Here is an 18,968-nt window from a genome sequence, read left to right on the forward strand (position 1 = left end):
AGAAAATACAAGGCTTGCTTTAATCGAAACATCAATATGCCACTAAATTTTTATGTGACAAATACTTGTACTTGAAAATATTGTAATGAAACTATAGGGTTCCTTCATCATTGAGAAAGGGTCCTTTCAACGGGATATTCAAGTGTGGACGAAAATATTCAGCATGCGTTTGAGATCAGTATCTTGAGGGAAATACCTTGATACTACCCATGAGTAGTGTCCGACCTTTACAAGTTACAATGACCTGGATGACTCTCAGTCATCCAGGTCATTGTAGCTCTCAAACTGGACTTCATTTTCTTTTGCACCAGACACATTGTAAAAGAATTCAGAAGAAATTGAAAGGAATATGACGTTTATGTTTTTCCCAGTCATTATTCGGTTTTCTTAGAATCCACCAGGAAGTCCAGAAAATAATGTAGGTCTGACATATCTGGACAATTCTTGTGCAACATCTCAAAGCATTTATTCCAGCTTGAAACATACCTGGGTCCCATTGGACATCAAGCTGGGAAAATGTTACATAAAAGTTCAAGAGGATTCCTCGAACACCATACAAGGGTCAAGTAACACTGATGCGAAATACATTTCTTTCTGTTGGGTTTTAGGTTTGGCTAACTTCCTTTTTTATTTTGAAAATCTGTTTCCTTGCTAGTTAAGTTTTTCTTTTCGTTAAATTAAAGGACTTTTGGTTCGAATCACTTGCTGGCTCAGATTCCTGCATTTGAGTCCTACAAACAAATCCCTGACAGAAATGTTTTAGAGCAGAGATGGGACCAATTCCATCCATGTTGGTAGTGGGGGCTAACACATAATTCATATCCGAATTGATATCAGAAATGTCAGCAGTGATGAAAAAGAATTACATTTAAATCCAAACAGACATACTCTTGCAGTAACCCTAACGGATTTATCCTTTTCAGAGAAAGCATTGTTGTTTAACTTATTTTAAGTTTAAGTTTCTACAGTTTTTGCACCAAACACAACAACAATAACATCAACAACTCTCCTTTGATCGATTATCAGAAGGAATATATCTGATCAGGTCAGAACTTTCTTTAGTGGGTGGGCTGACATTGTTGCATATTTTAGTCATGTTGGCATGTGACAGTGTAGCAATACAGTATTTTGAGTAAAAAGCCTTGGAAAGGTCAAGAACTCTGAATAGAAGGAAATGAACTAACCTGAGGCTCATCACTTAAAAACATATTTACGTAAGTGTAATATTGAAAATATTATGTGTAATCATTCTTTTCACTTGGATCAGAGAGAGCTGCACCTCACCAGGTCTGAAGGGGGTTAAGGTTGTCGTCAAAAGGATGCCCTATGATTGCCTTGTGCTGCTCCCACCTCCACGCCTTCAGTCTGTTAATGTATCTGGTCTGACAGTTGTCCAGACAGTCCACACACTCCCTGAGCACCTGGAAACGCTTCTGCAACACCAGCATACATGTTTATTGAGCAAATACGTACACTATTTTTCCACAGTGCTTTTCATATTTATTGGTTTAATTTATTCAGAAATCTAATAAAAAAATAAGAATGATAATAATAATCTAACTTCCCCTTAAGGCACCAGGAATGCTGGCACTGTCACGTAAGTTACTGGCTCACCGTGGACAAAGCCTGCAAGTTGAACTCCAGATTTTGGATGTTCGTCTGGACTCTCTGGATGTCTGGCTTGGGTGAATCTAGTCCATTTGGTTGGAATGACCCTGTTGAACCAACAAATATTATGGTATATGATGAATCCACTCCACAGAGATGTAGATTACTGCATTTCCTCAAATTATATAAAAATGTCCTCCGTGGCAAGTACTTGTACAGAGGATAACTTTGTTAAGAAAGCAAGTACCGAGTCATTTTTGTCAGAATGAGGACTATTTGGCAACACAGTGTCTTCCACTATGTTGTGTTTTCTGGTCATTATGGCCGTTACTATGTTTCGTTTTTCTTAGATCACATCCGATCACGCGAGATTTCGAGCTCTGAGGACAAGATTCTTGACCGACTGCGGGACAGAATCCCTGTGTGTGTGATGTGCTGAGATTATTGGAGAACACAGTGCAATAAATGCACTTTTTTTTAAAATCTTGATATGTGTGGCCACTACAGAGAAAAAAATCTTTATTTGTGTACCCCGCTTTACTGGTGATTACTAATTGGTCCTAGGAGTGAATGTGGGAGGTTGTTTTCTCTGTGTGTCCCTGAGATTGACTGCTGCGCTGCCCCAGGTGTGACTTTCCTTTCAACTATTACAAGATCTCTGTGACTTTGAACAGAAGTGGAGTGGATATAGGAAATGAGTGGATGATCACTATTTTATATGAAGGAACAGTGCAAATCCTACAATGGCTTCAAAAAACAAATGTGCTCAGATTAAGGTGGACATTTTATGCTTCGCTGACAAATTTACAGTGCTTTGATGATGAATTATCGTCTTGTGGCCTCCGTTTAAATGGAACTACAATTATCTCAGGAGCTGTGATCATTTCTAAAAATTACTGGGAACACAGAGATGGATCATTTAATCCTGTGAGAAGGCACATCTCAGTAATGCAGGGATATGCGGTCTATTAAAAATATCCTCTTGTCGTCATTTATACCTCTTTACCAGCATAATTATGGTAGCTGCGGTAGATATGGTGATATTACATGATGATTTTTGTCTATATTCCCTGCACAAAGCCTAATGACATTATATGTGTGATAAAAATAAAAAGAAATTGTCAGTATTAAGAGTCACAAGGGAACCTATAAAAAACAAGAAGCATAGATCCAGCAGAGGAGTGACGGTGAGATAGATAATATATGTAATCACTCTCTGCAAGAAACTTTATTTAAGTTAAAGTTAATAAGTTCAAAGCCTAGTCTTACTGCAAGAAGCCTTCAGGCTACAGCAAAAGCTCCAGTTATATGTACTGTTCAGTTGACTGTTACCATAACAACTGAAACATAGGCCTTTGTGTCATTTTCACATTTAGTGATTTCCATTGTGAGGAAAAATTTGACTGAATATGACTCTGCCAACTCTGCATGTTTTCAGACATGATTTTGATCTTTGTTGCTCCTGAATTAACTACAAGCTTTTGGAGTTATGCTGGCTGCAAAGCTAATAGAGCTACCAGAGATTACAATTAGATTGTGGCAAATGAGCATTATACGGCCACACAAAAATAAGATTAGGATATGAGTAGTTACACACCCATCCATTCATTATCTGTATCCATTTTTTTGCTATTTAGGTTCACAGGGATCTGCTGGAGCCCATCTCAGCGCTTCTCAGGTGACAGGCAGGGGTACACCCTGGACAGGTAACCAGTAGTCCTTATACAGTACATTGAAACTCAATTTCAAGGTTCACAAAACTGCAGGTGAGACACTTACTACCCATGAGGACTCACCCAACCATACTTCAAAAAATTGAGATCTCCCTTTAAATTTATATAAGACTAAAACTAACTGGGGTCCCAGACATCACAGTGGGTCGCGCGGTCGCACCATATGCAGAGGCTATTGCCCTTGTGCAGGCGGCGCAAGTTCCATCGCCCTATACTGTATGTCTTCATCCCTCTCTCTACCTGTTTCCTGTCTAGCCACTTTTGAAATAAAGGCCCCTGAAGCCCAAAATAATCTTTTAAAAAGGCGAAAATTAATGTGATATTCTATTAAGGTTTTTTGAACACTTTAGTGAGTCGTTTTTCCATAAATACCGTCGAGTGATAACACAAGACAAAAAAAGTTAAGCTGTCCAAGTAAGCAGAAAATGCACAAAAGCCTGTGGTATTTGTTTGTGACACTAGTGATAACTCTTTTATGTGAAAGGAATCATCCTTTCAAAGAATCACATTAAAGAGATGAATAAAAATAGCACGAGATATTAACAGAAAAATACATTAAAGTTGATATTAATTTGTAACATTCATTCATATCATCGTTGAATATTTTTTAGTTCTGAATTTAGCTAATTTGTGCGTTTTCAAAGTTTTCTAAAATACATAATAAAAAGGAGTGAAAACAAATTAAAAATAAAATGTTGGGCTCATAAATGAAAAGCAAAAAAAAAAATGAAACTGAGTTAACCTTCAGAAAGATTAACTTAAATAAATGAATTCCTTTTCCATAGGGAGTGGTAGTCTATTGGCTACAGAGGAGGGCTTAGGTCTGCAGGTCCCAGGTTCAAGCCCCAGAATGGCAACCAAAGATGAACCACCTTGGGCCCCTGAGCAAGGCCCCTAACCCTAATTGCTCCCCGTATGTTTGTTCTCTCAGGTTAAGTTGCTTTGGATGAAAGCGTCTGCTAAATGACAGAAGTATTATTATTTCAAGTCTGGGGTAAGTTAGCTAAATAAGCTAAAGTTTCATCTAATTTGAAATGAATAACACAGTCTGGTTCTTCTTATTTAATTCATTTGTATGAATTAAATAATAATAATAATTTGAATGTTGCGTGTAGTGTAATAATGGTCAAAGCAAGTAATAATCTACTACCAAAAAATATCAGAGGAATGTTCACAGAGAGAGAAAGTGGCTAATCTAAGGGGCAAACTAAATTTTAGAAAACATAAAGTACGAACAACAATGAAAAGCATGTGCATATCGAACTGTGGAGTGACTCTGTGGAAGGGTTTGGAGCAGGAAATGAAAAAAAGTACTAACATAAATCTGTTTAAAAAGAGATACAAAAAATGATTTATAAACAGGAAGAGGAAATGGGTTAACGAGGAGTGTGAGAAACAAATAAAATAGGGAAAAATGGTATATTATACTTGCTTAAGATATGTTTAGATATTTATGTGGATATTTATGTGGTATATATTATATGTTGAGAGGGATAGTTATAATTATGTAATATATGTTATATATTTATTAGGTATGTAGCATATATATATTTATAGGGATATTTAGGTAGTTTATATAGTTTATAATTATATAGATTTATAGAATATTTGTATTTTCTATATATTGACATAATTATGTAATATTTATATTTTCTATATACTTATATGGATAATTATTTAGTAATAGGCATGTTTTTGTTGTATTTATATAGACTATCTTTATATGGATATTGTGTAGATATAATAATAACAATAATGTAAATTCATAGGGTTATAAAGGGGTAGGAACTAGGAAAAAGTGTATACTTCTTCCTACTTATTTTTTTTTCGAACATATGTGAATATGAAAATGTTACTGTTTATTTTTTTAATTTTATTTTTATTTATATCTTTTTATATACATGTTCGAAATAAAATTCAAAAATTCAAATTCAATTCAAAACTTTGGTGTATTTACCTGGTAAACTCTCATAGTTCTGCCTCTCCCAGTTGAGCTCTTCTTGCAGCTGGTGCATTTTTTTTCGGATCTCCTGGAGCTCAAGGACCTTCAGTACCAGATGGTCAACTTCCTGCATGTTGACGTCTCTATTTTGTTGTGGTTGGCAGGGCTGAACGTTGCTCTATAGACACAAACAAATTCATTTGAAAGTGAATTGATGGAAACTGTGTCAAAATAGTTGTAATAGTTGTCTATACCTGATAACAGTTACAAGTGTAAGTAGGATAGCTATACCCGGATTGGATTTTAGCAGTTTTTTGTTTGTAATGCACCACTGAATATACTGTAGAAATAAAGTAGCCTATATACCGTGACTAGCTTTAATACATCAAAATAATCATTTTTTTCTAATTTTCTAAGAGAGTGAGTTCTGAACGGGATAGATTGAGATTCCTTTGTAACCAGTGTATAAATATTGATCCAAGTCTATTTTGAATTTTCCCAGACGATAGATTTCATTCTGGTCCTGTTACCTGTTGACAGCAGATTTTCACTAAAAACACATCTACTTACAAGTTTGAAAATCAAATTACAAATAAAACTTATTATTTTCTTTTTTTTTTTTAAATATGTGCAAAGCCTGCCTTTTAAGTGCGGCAAAAACACACATCCCATCTAAAAAAAGCCATTTACCATCTGGTAAATGGCTTTTACTTGAAACGCAGGGATTTATTTTGAAATTGCCAAATGCATTTCTGATTACCCCTACTTGTAAATCTGATTAGGGATTAGAACTTGATCTTCACCTTTCAGAGGGCTTTAGCCAAGTTAAATAATTTGTTGAAAAAAAATCTTACCGCAGTGATCAGAGCTCTCTCCTGCCTGAGAATGTCCCTGACCATGACTGCAAACTGTAGAGGCTGCTGCTGAAACATAACCTGCAAGAGCAAGAGAGTGAACTATCAGTTCCTAATAATAGACAGATCCACATCTTAGTATTGTTCAATTATAGTAACGAAACCTATTCTTACAGCCAAGAAAATGCAGAACTCATGACAAAAACAACATTGTCCATAACACAATACATAACCCTATTTTTTGTGACTGGTTTTGTCAGCACTTGCTGTGCATGAAAGTCGTGTGTGGTCGCTCAGGACGCCGGCATCGCGCTGCTTGCCAGCGCCTGTCGACACCTGCAGTGGGCGGGGCTTTCAAGCTGCGCTGCAGAACTGGAGCGAACAAAGTGCATAGGTGTGGCAGGGTGCAGGATTGGGGCAGGGTCTGCAGGGGAGAGAGGGAGTGCGGGGGAGTAGCGCACAGGTGACGCGGCTGGAATAGCTGACGGTACACAGGTGTGTCTAATCACTCTCTGTGTATTTCAGTATTGTGCGGGACCTGGAGACGGGAGAGGACGGAAGCAGAGCGGAGCGGAGGTGCAGCTCTGCTGACGGTGCTGATGCACGGAGAACCTCTGAAAAGAGACAAACTTTTGCTGGTAGAAAGAAATAAAAGATTTCTACCCAGATCCCGGTATCTGCTGTCTTGTGTGACCCCGTAGCAACGAGACGTGCAACAATAGGCTATAGCCTACACATATCGATATATAGCGAGCACATCTTCAGTTTCCTATTTCACCATGGATCACACTTTGGGAAGCCTTCTTTATATTTTCGGGCGTTATTTCCGCATAGATAAGAGTGAGTTTGATGCTCTCCTTAACAAGGTTGGTCCCCGGATCAACAGCAACCATTGGCGAGCCGTTGCTCCCGGTGAAGCTGCAGTCTGTCTGCGGTGAACACCACTGACACACCGGGTCGTAGCGGTTTTGGTCATATTGTTTAAACTGTGTTTTGTTATTAATAATCACTTTTTTTTTTTATTATTTTGCGTTGTATCGATGTAGCAAATAAAATAGTTTAGTTCGGACCATACAGCCCTCAACCATCAGTTACATGTTTCACATGAGCAGAGTTCAGGTAAAAACGGCAGTCAAATTAGCAAAAATGTCAGTTTGCTAGATAAAATATATTAATTCCTGATTAAATAGTGGGTTAGTGCACAGCTATACTCATGTATGCATGTGAATGAGTGCACGTTTGTGTGTACATGAAAGTACAATCTGCATTGAGGCTTCTTGCTTTGGGAATCCCGGTCTGTGATTGGACGCTGCCTCGGCGTCGCCTCTCCTCATTTGCATAAAGTTGAGATTCTCTCAACTTCAAATTGACGCTCTGGAAGCCTCCAACGTGCTGCTCCCAACGCCTCCAACGCCTCTGTGGCCTCCGACGCCTCTTGCAGCGCGCTTTCTTTTTTTTTGTCACTTTGTTTTTATTAGATTTTCAGTTTTTTTTTTACAACTGCACATTTTCACCAGATCACAAAAATTATCTGTATATTCACCGTGCAACAAAAAAACAAATAAAAATAAAAAATAGAAAAACAAACATAGACTTGTGGGTTAGCACATTAATAATCTATCCAATAAAAAGAAAAGAGGAGGAAAAAAAAAAAAAAAAAAAGAGGCCCGCATCCTTGCTTTCTGTAGATAAAATGTCCACTTTTGCCATCTCTTCTCAAATAGCCCTTCCCTCAAACTCAGGATATGGGCCAGTCTTTCCATAGTCGATATTTCTTTAATAATATCCAGCCACTGTTTAAAAGTAGGCGATTCAGGTTTATACCAAGCTCTAGTGATGGTTTTCCTAGCAGCTGTAAGGAGTGTCTTAACCAACCAGTGATCCTCTGCCTGCACTACCGTTGCAATATGACACAAATATAAGACAGTACATGTTAATGGAATCTCATATCCAAGTACTTTTGTCAAAACTGAATGTACATAATTCCAGAAAAATTCCAATTTTTCACAATTCCAAAAAATATGTGCATGATGTGCATTTAAAGTACCACATTGTCTCCAACAAGGATAAGATGTTAATGTTTTTTTACTTTGGATCTTAGGCGTTATAAAATACCGAATTACAATTAAACACTCTCCATTGGTGTGAGCTTGTGGAAGTATGTTGGAATATACACATGTCATACCATTCTTCTGATGAAATTTCCACATTCAATTCTTCTTCCCATTTTGATTTCACATATAATGTTGAATTCCCTTTGCATTCCATAAGACTCTCATAAAACCTGGAGATCACTTTGGTACATTTGATGTTAGGTTTATATGCACTCAGCATTACACTTATCACTGAATTCATCTCTTGGGAAGGCTCCATCTTCACTTCCTTGTTATAGTAATCTCTGAATTGTATATATCTAAACAAATCCCTGTTTTGAAGCCCAAACTTGTCTTTTAAAGTTTGGAAACTCTGTAACTCCTTATTTTCAATTACTGTACCTATTGCTGTAATACCTTTTATTGTCCACTGCTTAAATGTGGCATCATTTTCTCCGGGATTGAATTGAGTATCAAATGTAATCCATCTGAGTGCCTTCTGATCTTTTCTTAATTTAAATTTCCTAACAAAATCAAACCAAAACTCTAGTGTTTCAGAGGTTATTGGGTCTATTTTATCTTTGATAGAAGGAGGAATCCCCTTTTCGCCCAATACTGATTGGATCCGATAACCTTCCAAATATGTCTCAATTTCCTTCCATCTTGCAAAATAATTATCATTACACAAACAGAACAGGATTCGAAATTGGGCTGCATAAAAATACTCCTTTAAACTAGGGAGCGCCATTCCTCCTTTATGCTTAGGTAGCTGTAATGTTGTATATCTTGCAGCGCGCTTTCATAGAAAATGAATGGCAGTCCGTGACGCTTTTGGTGTGAGTTGCAGCCATTCTAGTCAATAAGAACAGTCCCTTCAGCACTGCCACAGCATAGTTTAGAAGCATCCCAGAAGCGACTGTTTGCTTTGGTCGATTCACACACAACAGATTGAGCAGGCAGAAAGTCAGACACAAGAATATATATGATCAATTTTCAACACCATAAGTTGGCTCAGACTCAGAAATCTACATTACATTAATCCGTTAAGGCTGTGGGTAAACCTTTTAGAGGGTCCTCATACAAGGTCAAGAGGAGAGGTTAATTCAAGAAGTCCAGAAAAACACATCTGGAAATACATCTTTAAAGGGGATCTATTATGAAAAACAAGTTTTCTCTTGCTTTAACATATATAAAGTGGTCTCCCCTCAGCCTGCCAACTCAGAGAAGGAGGAAAGCAACCAAATTCTGCAGTGTCTGTACAGCCGCCCGGATGAGCCATCCAGTGTGATGTGGCTTCTACGAGCCGTTCAGATTCTGCTCCCGTTGTTACGTAACGACGGGTGCGATTTACAAAGGTTGGCCTTCGATGCGTGAAACCACCGCCACAACTAACTCTGGTCGGAACAAGAACAACAACTCCGCCGGCCGGAGCTTCCGCCATTTTTTCGTAGCGGTGTATCATTCAGGCAGCCAATCAGCACAGAGCCTCATTATTATAGCCCCGCCCACTCAGAATCCCTCATAGATAATGAAGTTAGAGAATGGGAAGATAAAGACATGGCTCAGAGGCTGAATTTCTAATTTATTTAGCAAAAACAATCAAAAGCTTGTTTTTAAGACATTCAAGGCCTGTTTAAAATAGGTATTAGATGCCATAATAGGTCCCTTTAAAAGAGCAGATTACACCAGTCTCTCAAATTCTTCTAGCTGAACAGGCAGCTCTCAGAAGCACTGTGCTTCTGAAATTCTCCTGGTGGGAATGACGGGTATGACGGGCTTACATTAGGAGCAGTGTTCACCTACCATGTTCCTGTAGATCTGCGTCAGTTTCATCCTGTCCACCACATTGCCATTCTGCTGAGCAGTTGTGTGCAGCCGGCTGGTGATCTCGTCCAACAGAGCCTGAGCCTGGCACTCTTTCTCCACATTTTCCGGGGTGAAGTCTTCCCTTTGAGCACACATACATATAAATGCACGTATTTATATATTTTCCATTTTCACTTTAATGGATCTAAAACTGCAAGGGCACACTTAAAAAGCAGGATAAATATGCATAAACTGCAATTCCAAAAAAGTTGGAAGGCTTGAAGGTTAAATGCTGTGTGTTAAAATCAAGTGTTCTTTATTTTTCTACAATGATTATGGATTCTTCTTTCCCGGCCTCCGAACACTACACACTAACTCTGTGCATCTGTCATAAGAATGCATGGGAATGTGGTGTGCTGTGGCATTGTTTTTTTTTTTTGTATTATTTAGTTTTATTTACAAATGCACATAATAAACAAAACAAAGAAGAACTACATTGATTATATACATGCACTATAATCTGAATGCAGACTAGACTGTTGTACTTTGTCTTTTAAGTTGTGATTTAAATTGTGAAAATGACATTAACAAATAATAACTATGCTAAGAATGAGGTCTGGCATTGTCCTTCTGAATACCCACAAATGTCAAAGGAAAAAAATGTTCCCCGAAGGTGGCATTAATGGATATAAAATTCCATACATGTATGTACATGTCACCAATAGCATTGACACTGATGCACCCTCATATAATCACAAACACTGAGTTTTGGACCTTTCGCTGATAACAGTCTTGCTGGCCTTTTTCATTTATAGCATAGAAAATCTGACCTCTGTTTTTCTTCATGTTTTTAATCAAACATGAACACATCTGACCACCAAACATACCAAACATGTCCCCTTTCCTTCTGTTGAGCTGATTGTGAGACCTCAGGGTCAATTCATGGTGACATGGTGGTTTCAGTCATGATGCCGCCTGAGGACTCAATGATTTTGTGCAGCCAACAGTGGTTTTCTGACCTTAGGTTTTATACAATAAAAATTCTCTAGTATTTCTCAATGTTTTAACAATATTATGCACCGAAGATGTTGAAAGATGTTGAGGTTATTTGCATTGCTGCACTTAGCAAAGATTAGAAGCATCACCGGAATGATGCAAATTCACGCGTCTGTAACTTCTAGACTAGATTACTGTAATGTATTATTAGTAGGATGTCAAAGAAATTCACTGAATAGGCTCCAGCTGATCTGAAATGCAGCAGTGCGAATGCCGACAGGAATCAACAAGAGAGACCACGTCTCTCCTGTGTTAACCTCCTTCCATCGGCTCCCCGTAAAATGTTGAATCAAATTCAAAAATGTATTACTTGGGTATAAAACCCAAAACGGCTCAGCGATATATTTATGATCTGATAGTACCTCATATTCTTAATAGCGCTCTCCCTTCTGAGAGTGCAGGTTTACCCGTAGTTCCTAGAGTATCCAAATGTAGATTTGGAGGATGGACCTTCTGCTATCAGGCACCATTCCTGTGGAACCAACTTCCCATTTGGGTTAAGGAGGCTGACACCACCTTCACCCCTAAAACCAAACTTAAAACGTTTGTGTTTAGTAAAGTCTATAGTTAGTATAAACTCTACTGTGTTAGGGCCAGTAGTAATAGCTGCAGCTACAAGGGAAGTCGAGAGCAGCTCGTCTTAAACATAGCTTCATCCTAGATATGCTGCTATAGACCTACCGGTACGCTGCAGGGGGACACCGGCATGATCCACTCTGCGGTGCCCCTCACCCCTTGTTCTCTCCTCTTCTTCTCTTTCCTTTCTTCAGATCAACCCTCAGTTATTAATTAGAAGTATCTCATAAGCATGATTGTTCTCCATTGTTCTTGTATTTTGTTGTGCTGGTCTACGTACCATATGTACATAGAACTCTTAGTTCTCCTGCTCACGGATAGTTAATACTATTATCTAGTCTTTTGTACCTTTGACAGTGTGTCTGTGTCTCTCCTCTCTCTGTTCTTCATCCTGTTCTTTCTATCTCCCTTTTTCCTGCTCTACCCAGCTGGCCTTCGGCAGGAGGGTCCCCCCCGATGATCCAGGTCCTGTTCAAGGTTTCTTCCCTCCTAAAGGAAAGTTTTTCCTCGCCACTGTTTGGCTTCAGGTTTTTCTCCCACTAGTTTTTACTAGAGTTTTTACCTGCCATCTTTTCTGTAACAATTGCTCGGGGGTCATGTTTTAGGTCTCTGGAAAGCATCTAAAGACAACTTGTATTGTAATAGATGCTATATCAATAAAATTGAATTAAAATTGAATTGCTCGTTTACAGTTTTACAGAATTGCATCTTTCTCTGCTTTTTTCCCAAGAGTTTTTCCAGGTGTGGCTGGCAACAATCTTTTAATAAAATAAAAGTGATCAGTAAAGACATTGGTAATCTTTTCAGTCATATAACGTTTTTGTTGCTCTTTAGTAAACTTAACAACTTCTCTGAAACTGGGGTTTGTCGTCAGGATATGTTGCAATAGTTTATGTTTTATCACATGAATACATGCAGGCATGTCTGTGTTTTGCATCATACCATCTCTGGTTCTCAATCCACTCAGCTTCGTAATGTCTGATTTCAATGGGGAAGGTGGAGGGGGGGTAGAGGGTGCTCACTGTATCATCAGGCAGGCACTGCAGAATTTGTGTCATGTGCATCCACTGGGCCATGATCAAGCAGGGCTGTAAAATAAACAGAGTACAGCAGAATAATAAATATAGCTATATCTGTTAATTGGCACAGTGAACCAAACAGATGATCAAAACAATGTGCAAAAACAGAAATCTGTAAAACACGTGCTCCACAGCTACAGAAACGCTGACTGATGTCTTAAATCTGGCAGCAGCCAGAAATACATCCCGTGAGCCTTATCAGCTTCCCATGCTGAGGAGTTAACATGGTGTAAACAAAACTACTGATATCTGTGCTTCATGGCTTCACTTAAAGACTGTGTTTTGGTTATAACTAAACCATTAACCCTTTCTCTGCTCCACCACATATGAGCTGGTGTGTGACTGTCTGTTTTACAGACTTTTCTTAAAATTTGAAGGTTAAATTAAAGCAAAATGGATAAATAAATATAATCCTCATGACATTGCACAACTTTAAGAGTTAGAATAGAATATATTAAAAATAATATATATTATGTAACCCGTCAAGAACTAACAAATAATGTTTAAGTCCAATTTTTGTCATCCCATTTGAAAAACATTCCCAATTCCTTACCAGGAAGGCTAAACTCCATTCATACCTCACACCAGTGTTTCCCAACCCTAGTCCTCGAGACACATTGTCCTACATGTTCTGCATCATCACACCTGATTCTAATTAATGGTCCTCCTTAGTTTGTCATCAAGGTTTGCACAACACTGTTGATACAGCCACTTGTATCGCGGTGTGCTGAAGCAGTCATCTAAAACATCTAAAACATGCAGGAGAGTGTGCCTCGAGGACCAGGGTTGGGAAACACTGCCTTACACATTGAAGCTCATTCAGAGCCACATTAAGAATTAACCATTTATGTTGAAGTGAAGCCAAGACAGGTGACTTTTTATCGGGGCATTATACAGTAGATGACCTATGAGAGGTCTGATTACGGCTCTTGTTCGCATGCATATAATATGATTAACTTATCTAGCACAATGATATATTGAACAGCTTTGTTTACCTGTACAGTCAGCATTTTATTCTGGCTCTTACCCTTCTGCATTGTTTACTTCAATAACTCCACCATGTTCATCGGTCTATCATCTCTTACGTGTCTCACCCACCAAACACACAGCTGTTCTTGAAATTCCACCGCCTCCCCCACATGTAGCTTCTGATGAGGGTCAAGTGAAGTTCATCAACCCCAATATCGCTACTTATGCCTGATTAATGGCAATTGATTGAAGGCTACATGTCAAAACTCACGTGTTTTCATCATTAAGAAAGGACATTAAGTCTTCATGATGAGAGTTGACTGTGGTGAATAACCAAAATGAGATTCCAGGAAGTAAATACTTCTAGAAAAGGAACAAATATTCCACATACTACACAACCAGTTGGCCATGGGATTATCCTAAACATTTAGTCAATTCAATGTTATGTTCTTGAAACAACCTTTTTTTTCCTAAGTATTTTCTTTTATCTTTTTAACACTATAATTTTGTCTTCTCACATTAATAACAATTACAGTAATAACTATGACAACAAATACGTAAACTCTTTAACAAGGTGTCTCTTTTTTCTTTTTGCGAAACATCTAAAATCAAACTAAATGAGAGACAGTGAGGTGAGCCCATCAAAACAAGCTATAGTAAATATAGATACTATGAACTTCATTGAACTGATGTAACATTTCGAAATTTAAGCTGCAATATCCAAAGCACTGAACACTGGTTGTGCACGGTTGGACATGTGTATGAGTGTGTCCGTGTATAACGTGGCTGGCGACTGAGCCCATCTTCTCCTTACAGTTTGAACGGTAAATATCCTTTGATACAGTACTTAGTCCATTTCATGCTTTCATGCTCCACTTCAACTTTCAGGCAATTAGAAGAAACCCAAGATGCCCTGATCCCTCTCTTATTTCATCATTCTCCATGTGACGGCTAGAATTGTATTACACGTTTTACTGGTCCTTACTTTAGTTTTGATAAGATCTGGAATGTGTTCACAGTAAACATATACATATATATATATATATATATATATATATATATATATATATATATATATATATATATATATATATATATATATATATATATATAATTCAATTCAATTCAATTCAATTCAATTTTATTTATATAGCGTCCAATACAACAAAAGTTGTCTCTAGACGGTTTCCAGAGACCCAGAACATGACCCCCGAGCAATTATTACATAAACAATGGCAGGTAAAAACTTCCCTAGTGGGAGAAAAAAACCTTAAGAAAAACAGTGGCAAGGAAAAACACCCCTTTAGGAGGGAAGAAACCTTGAGCAGGACCAGGCTCATAAGGGGGGACCCTCCTGCCGAGGGCCAGACTGGGGGTCAGGGACGGCAACAGCACAGCAGGCAGGTGGAAGAAGCAACGGGATGACCAGGAGTGGGCATCGTAGGTCAGCACGCAGCTCCCAAAGCTCTGGCCCAATCAGCAAGTCCCAGGTTGGGGTGCAGGGTCGGGGAAAGGTTGAAAAGGGGCAGGGCCAGGGAGAGGATATATACAGGGGTGCACACAAGACGGGACTCGAGGGCGGGTCTACTGCATGTTTTAGATGTTTCCCTGTCTTCAACACACCTGATTCTAATCACTGGTCGTCATCAACATGTCATCAAGGTCTACACAACTCTGTTGGTGACACAGCCTTGTCTATCAGGGTTGTGTTGAGGCAGGGAAACATCTAGAACGTGCAGTAGACTGGCCCTCGAGTCCCGGCTTGTGTGCACCCCTGTATATATATATATACATATACCGGTATATATATATATATATATATCTTCTATATATATATATATATATATATATATATATATATATATATATATATATATGATGAAAAACAGACATCGCTGGCCACTTTTTTGTAAACGTGTTTTACAGCCACAATGTTGCAGTCAGCAACCACAATGACTTAATTACAATGACAATGACAATGACAAGACCCAGTAAAGACACATCACTTCACTTCCAACTTACAAAAAAGTTTTTGTTTTGAATTGTATGGCTTGTATTGCTTTGGTTAATCTTGTTATGAGTTCAGGTGAGTTAAGTTTCACTTTGAAACAGTGTTATTTTGTTAAATTTTCAAGCAACAGTATCAACAAACAGAAGAAACTGAATCTGGATGTCATTCAACCAGCGCAAGTTGAGCAACAACCCATCTGGTAACAACCATATTGACGAAAGACATCCAAAATGACAACTCTTGCAGTAGAAAATTAGATGTGGCAGGGTGCGTGCCACGGGGGCCCGCCCGAAGGATGGAGAGACACAAAGCTTGTGCAGACCCGTTTCTTTATTCTGTTAAATCACCAACACCCCAACACAGTGCAGAAGCACACAGCATGACAGCAGCTCCTCCAACCCTTTTCTGCTCTCCAGCTCTGCGTTATAAAGGCAGGCCGGGTGGAGGCGTGGCAGCCACTCAGGTGGATGGGACACAGGTGCGTGTCCCGTCAACCTCTCCACCCGGCCACACACCCCCAACGCCAATCTCGAGCCGGGGTCCGTCCGGAACGAGCCTACTCCCCCCCCCGCCCCCTCGGAGCGGGAGAGGAAGCCCGGAATCCTCCGGGCCTTCCTGGTCGGGGGGTCGTCCCCGGCGTCGGCCTGACCAGCGCAACGGTCGGGGGGGTCGCCCCCGGCGTCGGCCCGCCCGCCGTGGAAGAGGCTCTCGGGGCCGGGCCCATGGTGGCCTCGGGCCACACGGTGCGTCCACGACCGCGTCCTTCACGGCGCAGCCCCGTCCTGGAGCTGGTGCGTCCCGGACCACGCCCTCCTTGGTGACGCAGCCCTGCGCCGGCTGCTGGTCCGCCTCCAGGACCGCCACTTCCCCCACACCTTGCTCTGGCCGCAGGTCCGGCCCCGTCTCCGCGGGACCCGCGGGACCCGCGGGACCCGCCGTCGCTGGCGGCTGCGCCTCCGCAGCCGCCTCCCCAGCCAACTCCGCCTCCCCCTCCGTCTCCGCCGCTGACTCCATCCCAGGAGCCGTCGTCTGGTGGCCCGCAGCTTCTGCCTCGCGGCCCCTAAGCTCCGCCACCAGCACTGCCGCGGCGAACCTCAGACGGGGTGCAGGGATGGGTCGCTCCGTCGGTCCCGCCGTCTCGGGAGCCGTCGCCTGGCGGCCCGCAGCTCCTGCCTCCCGGCCGCTTAGCTGCGGCGCTGGCATCTCCTCCCGCGCTGCTGGCGCCAGGGTGGGTTTCCCCGCGGCCATGAGCGCCTCCATTGCGGCCAGCTGCCGCTCGCCCTGGTCGCGGAACATGGCCGTCATGCCCGCCATGGCCTGGGCGAGCGCGTCCAGGGCCCGCTCCATGCCTCTCTCGTCCACCTTCGAAGGCCCCACGTTGGGCGCCAGATGTGGCAGGGTGCGTGCCACGGGGGCCCGCCCGAAGGATGGAGAGACACGAAGCTTGTGCAGACCCGTTTCTTTATTCTGTTAAATCACCAACACCCCAACACAGTGCAGAAGCACACAGCATGACAGCAGCTCCTCCAACCCTTTTCTGCTCTCCAGCTCTGCGTTATAAAGGCAGGCCGGGTGGAGGCGTGGCAGCCACTCAGGTGGATGGGACACAGGTGCGTGTCCCGTCAACCTCTCCACCCGGCCACATTAGACTTGGACTTAGACAAACTTTTGTCATTCAGTATGCAGCAAGTGTATACAGAACGAAATTACGATTGCATAGGCCTAATTTTTTTTCAGTTTCATGGAGTCCAAAAAAGTATGTGCATAAATGTATATGCAAAAAAATCTGCAGGCAAAGTGGATTGAAAATACATGGTTTTTGACAGGAGCAGTTCGGATCTACCACCCTTTTAGGTGATTTGCATTTTGCGAGTAAGCACCAAAGATTAATGATAATTTCGCAGGCAATGTTTAATTTCACATTTTTGGCTTAATACTATTTTAAATGAAGTTCTAATATGTAGTACTATACATCCACAGATTTCACAGAAATAGAGCCCCTCACAGAAAAGAGGTAGTTATAAAAACACAATGTTGATAAAGTACATGAATAAATAATTAATTAGTATAAATAATATGAATGATAATAAGAACGTATTCTGGCACACAATTTGAAGCTGGTTAGGTCAATCTGTCAGCACCACTGAAGATGGCCTCAGCTGCCTTCTGATTGACCTCCAACTTCGAAGTGATTTTTTTTAAACTCACTTTGAAATTTCTTTCAAAGTGAGTCCCAATGATTGATTGACTGACTCATTTATTTGTCATATATAAATATGCCTATTGTTCTTGCTGTGGACGGCCCCAAAATACAATGAAGCAATTATTCCATCCATTTTCCTGGTCTTACTAAGTGAAGCTAATCTTCTAGGATAAGTGCATGAGCAGTGGCACTATTTGGATAATAAATCAGAGCAGCATCAAGAGTTCCCCTATGATTTCTCCTCCATATAGTACTGTTGGATTCCATCAAGAAAAGTACTTGAACCTCGTTTCACACTTCTCTCACAACGCAGTCCTGTCAATGCTTGTATGGATTTGGCCTTGAGAGATAATACAAACACAGAGGTGGTATGGAGCAGGACTCATTTTTACTTAATATTTTCTTACTAGCCTGATGAAAAGCCAAATCTGCTATCGATCAACTTGAAGGAAACTGAAAGGGAGCAAAAAGAAGCTGCTAAGTCTTGTCTCTTTAATGAGTTCCAAACTGAATGGATTCAGAAAGAACACGCTGAACTACAAATTAGGAATACAAAAAGTCCAACAGCAGTGATAAAGAAAACCTCCCTTCAGTAAGAAATGTTGGTTTTGTAAGTGTACTGACTGGCACTAAAAAGTTAATACAGGCTACAGCTAATGGAAAAAATGTATTGGTGTGTCCGAAATGCCATACTAAACAGTATATACTCAAATAGTATACTTAAGTTCGGCACACTTTTGAGTAAATATCAGTACTAGTATGCATTAATTCGGACGTACTACTCAGAGTGCACACGCCACTTCCTGCCATTGGGAGGGGGAGTTGTTACCATGGTAACAACTCCTGTCACAGCAGCAGTAACAGCGCAACGCTCCGCTCTTTCCCGTTTATCCTGGCTGAAACAAGATGACATTATATAATATTATCATATATGAATATTATAATATTAATATTATATAATAATATTATTATACTTAATATTATACTTATGACATATACGCATCTGCGCAGCACTTAGCAACCAAACACCGCTGTATT

The 18,968-nt window shown here is 40.3% G+C and overlaps 1 protein-coding gene across 1 annotated transcript in view; it reads right to left on the reverse strand.

Moving 5' to 3' along the window:
- Nucleotides 1-18,968, reverse strand: part of stat6 (signal transducer and activator of transcription 6, interleukin-4 induced) — a 37,925-nt gene that overhangs the window by 12,868 nt on the left and 6,089 nt on the right. Inside the window, exons 2-7 of the mRNA XM_061736226.1 lie at nt 12,611-12,756; nt 10,034-10,178; nt 6,138-6,218; nt 5,299-5,461; nt 1,615-1,715; nt 1,285-1,433 (exon numbers count right to left, since the gene is read on the reverse strand). Of these exons, the coding sequence (XP_061592210.1) occupies nt 1,285-1,433; nt 1,615-1,715; nt 5,299-5,461; nt 6,138-6,218; nt 10,034-10,178; nt 12,611-12,744 (773 nt within the window). The 5' untranslated portion in view covers nt 12,745-12,756. The remainder of the gene's footprint in view (nt 1-1,284; nt 1,434-1,614; nt 1,716-5,298; nt 5,462-6,137; nt 6,219-10,033; nt 10,179-12,610; nt 12,757-18,968) is intronic.

The sequence above is a fragment of the Cololabis saira genome, chromosome 12, assembly GCF_033807715.1.
Source record: "Cololabis saira isolate AMF1-May2022 chromosome 12, fColSai1.1, whole genome shotgun sequence".
NCBI classification, from domain to species: Eukaryota; Metazoa; Chordata; class Actinopteri; order Beloniformes; family Belonidae; genus Cololabis; species Cololabis saira.